The sequence below is a fragment of the Megalops cyprinoides genome, chromosome 1, assembly GCF_013368585.1.
Source record: "Megalops cyprinoides isolate fMegCyp1 chromosome 1, fMegCyp1.pri, whole genome shotgun sequence".
Taxonomy (NCBI): Eukaryota; Metazoa; Chordata; class Actinopteri; order Elopiformes; family Megalopidae; genus Megalops; species Megalops cyprinoides.
This window is the reverse complement of record NC_050583.1, coordinates 18,905,108-18,910,660: the sequence shown is the minus strand read 5'-3', so window position 1 is coordinate 18,910,660 and position 5,553 is coordinate 18,905,108. Positions and strand designations below refer to the sequence as shown.

Here is a 5,553-nt window from a genome sequence, read left to right as displayed (position 1 = left end):
AAGTCAATGTACTCTAATAAAGGATCTCCCACTCCCTATTGCACTGTGCCCCCAGCTAAGCTAAACTGTGCTATGGATTGTAAACGTCTCACTCCCAGCAGATATACCCACAGCCTTGGGCACTAAAAAAATTCTGTAACATTACAAGCTTGTGCAATTTGTAATGTTGAATACATATTTCAGGGTTTATTAACAATAGATCAGCAGCAAGAACAACACAACGAACAGGTATACACATCAATTTAACACACCTTAAAAGAACTCCAAGAATCTGTGCAGGATCCAAAGGCATGCATCTGCATGTCCTTGTGAAATCTGTTTCTACTAAGAAGCAGAAACTTCCTTGTCTTGTCCCAGACTACTAGTTCAGAGATGTGGCGCACCTTTATTGAATGTAAGTAAGCCTCTGCCCTCGCAAGCACCACCCAGAAGTAATCATTAATTTATAGTATCTTGTAAAGCTGCAGAGAGGTTGAATATTCTACAACCTTTCTTGGGAAAGACTCAAAAGAATAAACTGACAAGCTGTCAGAGGGACGTTTCAGACCATATCAGAGTTCAGCTCAGCGCACATGTGCTGTGGTAAGTAATTTTGTCTGTACCTGTATAACATTTTGATACAGAACTGTACTTTTAACACTAACGGCAGACAAACATCCTCCTGTGCAGATGAGATCCTGTACAATATCTCTGGGTACTTTCATGTTTGCTATTTAATTGTTAGCCTGTTGCCTTCTGGTGTATCAGGTATAATTCAAGGTGTGAGAATTTTATTTGGTTTCATTTGGTTCACATCTGGTTTCAGCACCAACTTTCTGGACGTTCCATAGAGTGCCTGCTGGCTTATTTTACCTGCCTCAGTCAGTGTGGTCTGTGGTGAATTCAGCAGTCAGGAAAGTTTCCTGACATTACCCTGGACAGTTTTACTGACCGTTTCACCTACTGTGTTTCAGTGCAGCTCAGGAAACCCCCCTGGGGTTTTTGGTTTCATTTCCAGTGATTTGGGACTATTTGCTACACAGTTTTTTTTTAGTTGTTTGCTTCGAAAAACCACTTCAACACTGCAGAAAAGCAGAAATTCCACAGGGTAATTGCAGCGACCCTGCTCTTTGTTGTAGCTCAGAACAGGATCACCAACAACTTGATGTCTGTTTACGTTCAAAGACATCTTTTAGGTTTCCTTTCAAAGCAAGGAATCGTAGCATTATGCAACACCACCTCAGGCTACAAATATCAGCCCTGAAAGTGCAAGCGAACTGTTTTCTAGCTTGCAGGCTCAGAGGATTTGAAGTGCAAAAGATGGCACATATGGTAGAAAATCAGTGACAGTCTTTGCCAAGTCACCCAGCTTTTTCTTTCATACTGGGCTTCCGTTTTAGTAGCATTGTCTCTGCGGACAGATAAAATAAACAGTCTTGTTCTCGCCAAAGCTCAGCAAACCCCTTTTCATGTGTATGTAGGCTGCAGGACACTCCCAGTGCAACATCCAAGGTGGATCTTGTTTCTCCATTTAAAAGGAGGAGGGAGACAAAGCATGTTTTCTTGTTTTCCTTAGCTAGCTGCACAGCCCACAATTTTTTTATAACCTCATATGCTCATCAATTGTGTGAAAACTATTTATATAAGTAGTAGCATCCATGAGCCTTGTTCCAACAGTTACTTTTTAAGACTTTTGTATCCCTTCTCTCACACTTTAAATGTATTTAAATTTACAATGCAGTTCACAGTAGGAGATATCAGATGCAATTAAGGTCAATCCAACCCTAGCATTGCTTGTTTCAGAAAGCAACAAGCAAATGTAATATTGCTTGTCAATGAAGTATCATGGTAACATGATAACAGCAATGTAATATCTTCAGATAACATGGCAAGGTAAAGGAGAGGATGGGAACAGCACAGTCATCTTATTGTTGTGGTTTGGGAAATACCTACTTAATGCTTCACCAGTCTGACTGCCACCAATGAGCTCTGCTGTGACTGTTGCAATTACTTTCACTTGTTGCAAGCAAATGTTAAAAATGTAAATAAACAGAGCAGTATTCCTAGATTAAACAGCACAGATTGTATTTTAGCAGGTACCATGTATTTCTTAATTTTTGCTTATCAGCATCCATATGCATAAACATAAGCCCCGTCAGTTTCTGTTTATTTTTGATAACTCGCCATTTCCTTGAAGTCATTCATTTACTTTTCCTCATAATGGCATCTCACAGCATCAAACAAGTGATAAACTACTTCAGAATAAGTGCTTCTGCTGCTACAGTACAATCATGCTTGCATTATACAGAATATTGAAAGCTAATTAAACTGGATCTTCTGCGGCAGCTTAGCTGCCAAAATTGATTTCACTGCGGTGTTTATGAGTAGAAAACTTTGACTGGCTTGAAGGTTGATGATGTAAAGATGTAGCATCTGCCACTGTCCACTACTGAAGAAGTCTCAATTAAAGGGATCTGCTGGGGCACACACTTCACATTACATTACAGTTCATAACTTTGGAAATTAGCCACAGGGTTTGCCTCTGATTACAGACCTGAACAATGCCATTGTGGGCAGAAAGCAATGGCACCTTAAAGGGGAAGTGTTTGTGATAATCAAAAACACAGACAATGGCAGAGCTGAATTATCTGAGTACTGAAGATATAAGTCTGTCAATCACTGGAGTGGGGCAATGTGTAATAGTGATACTGACAAGTCATATTACGACCCCAGGACTGTATGCAGGTGTTAGGCAAAAACAAAATAATGCAAAAACAGGAGAGAATACCAACCCACTGCTGCTATGCTGTTATGATTTACTGGATTTGAATCTATTGATTATGGTCGTAAGCAGTAACCACATTTCAACCAATTGCTCATTCATTAGGTCAGGGATCTTGTGTTACCTCACACAGACTGAATGGTCAAAACATCACTACTTATGAGTAAAATCGAATAAATCACAATAGAGTATGATAGCAGTGCGCTGGTATTCTTTTCTTATTTTACATATTACAACCTTGTATGACTGCAAAGATAAAGCTAAATCTTAAGAACTGTAGCTCAGTACTGAGGAATTACAAACTTGGCGGCACGTTTTTATTCATTTTTAAACATACAGTAAAAACATCTCTGATACGGTATATTGGCAAAGGAATTCTAGCAGTACCAGTGACACATCTGTGTAGGTGGTAATGAGTGTAGAAAGTAGTATAGTGTGACAAATGTAATATCACCACCTTTTGCAGACTACTTCCTGCCCAGATGGTGCTTTTTACAGAATTCTTTTTGACTCCCACCACTTCCTCATAAGCATGTATCACAAGTATTTATTAATGTATGCATCAAAAGCAAACAAGAGTGTGATCTGATACTGTAGATATATGCAGAGGTGCCATCAATTAAACGTGACGATATGTGAGCTGCAGGGAAAATCCACAGAAAGTAATGTACTTCAACTTTGCATTTATATGGCAGATCCAAAAATGGGGGTCGTCACTGCAGCAGCCTTTTTCCTTTTCCTTTTTGCAGTTGTCACCTCTACCACCAATGGTAAGTCATCCCTCTTCCTGAAATGAGATTTCAACTCAGTGTGTATTCAAGATTATTCTACCCTTACCAAAAAACTGTCCTATGCAGTGCTGTAGTGTTCTGTACTGTGGGGCAAGAAAAATCTACTGAAGGATTTGCAATTGTCAAGCATGGCATTTTACAAAAGATTGCTTTCTCTTTGTATCACTGAAATCATCCTTGGAAGCCAATAGTGTTTCTTTACCGTTGTCTGGCAAATGGTCAGATGGTGATTTGCTGTTTCATTTCAGTTTGGTAGTTTGTTTTTCCTCTAAAAAGTTTGTACAGTGTATTTCATTTAGTGATCTCCACAGTGAAAAATGAACTGCCACCAGTGGTGCTTCTGTGCAGATAAGATCTCCCCCTTCCTGCCACAGGCTTGGTGGAGCTGCACGCCAACAGGTTGGTGACAGCACAGTGCCACAGCCGAGTGACGCTGCACTGCAACATCTCCTCGCTGAATGGCCTCTCGGTCACGCTCCTAGCCTGGATCCATGAAAAGACAGGGGAAAATCTGTGCTCGTTCGACAACAAGGCGTCACATAAACCAGATGCTAGAATCCTGTGCGACTACATGCCCGAGAAGCAGCTGGCCCTGACCTTCAAGCATGTGTGGCCTTCAGACCAGGGAACATACATCTGCAAACTGCGCTCCAACCAGGGCATGAAACACGTCAGCTCTGCTGTGAAAGTACAAGGTGAGTATTGTCTCTGTGCTTTTCAGTCTCATACAAACTGTATATTTCCCCAAAGGGCAAAAAAACTCCCACTGGTTTGATACCTAGTGACCAGAAACTAATGTTGCCTCACGGCTGTGTAAAAGGCAGGTGAAGGGGTCTCCACTGGTTGTGCCTGCCGAGTAGATTTTATTGGAGTCTGTGCCTGAGACTGTCTATTGATTTGGAGCCTGAGGGCTGTGCGCTGCTGAAGTCCAGTTGTGAAGGCTCAAAACCGACCCGTTACAAGCATCTTGATTAAATGTGATAAATGGGAGGGATTACGTAGCCACCAATGTACTTGAATACTGTTGCTCCACTGCATGAGCTTTAGTAATTTCGCCCTGCTTCCTGTCACCTGTTGTCCTTATTATTCACACCTTTGAAAGGCTTTTTTTTTCTTTTTCCCTGAAGAATGTCACGGACATGCCAAACAACACTCGTCCTCGTCACAGGTGGAGTGCCATTTCCATGGGGTATACCCCCAAGGTGAGGTGCACTGGTTTTTCCACGAGAAGAATGTAACTCTGGACGCAACACCAGCCACCTGTGCCGGACCGGACCACAAGGGACTGTACAATGTCTCCAGCAACCTCCCCACTGAAAAGACAACAGGGGACTACACCTGTTCTCTGTGGATTCCCAGCACTGGAGATTACCTGGTCAGCAAAAAGGTGAACGTGTGGATGCCACCCACCCAAGACCATCAGAGAAGCAGGGCCGCCTCAAGGCATGTTGTGGGGCTGGGTTGGGCCCTGCTTCACATCTGGCGCTTCATTGTGTAACACTTCAGTTGTGCCCGGGGGGCTGCTTTTACAGGAAGCCACGTGACCAACACAGTTCACCCAGCCAATAAAGAAACTGCAAAAAAGTCCCGAGTAGATGATATGAAAAACACACACACCAGTCACACAGACATGTGTGTATGTTTTTCTCTTCTTTTGTACAGTAGATTTTCAGTTTCATTGTATATGGTGGTATGTAAATATTATGCAATTATTTCTCTTCTGCATCCACTTATTTTTCTATGGCCATTTCCTATAATAAAGGAATCCAAAAGTGATAAGGAGATTACTGAACACACAATAAGGTGTGGTCAGTGGACTTTTGTACTCAAGGGCGAGCCTTGGCAGTGTATCTGTGCGCAACGCTGTTGTGAAACAGAATTGAGCCATCTGAGAGCTGCTGCAGGTTTTCCAAATCATTCCAACAGACGAAAATTATAAAATATGGGAGGGGACGCTCAGCGCCAGACCATTTTATGAACCATTGTGTCAAAGATAAATCT

At 41.9% G+C, this 5,553-nt stretch overlaps 1 protein-coding gene across 1 annotated transcript; it reads left to right on the top strand.

The window, feature by feature from the left end:
- The first annotated feature begins 384 nt into the window (after window positions 1–384).
- LOC118770408 lies at window positions 385–5,138 on the top strand. The gene is made up of 4 exons (XM_036518095.1): window positions 385–582; window positions 3,457–3,531; window positions 3,927–4,247; window positions 4,680–5,138. The coding sequence occupies exons 1-4, from the start codon at window positions 573–575 to the stop codon at window positions 5,048–5,050; spliced, it is 777 nt and encodes a 258-aa protein (XP_036373988.1). The 5' UTR covers window positions 385–572; the 3' UTR covers window positions 5,051–5,138.
- Window positions 5,139–5,553: the final 415 nt, after the last annotated feature.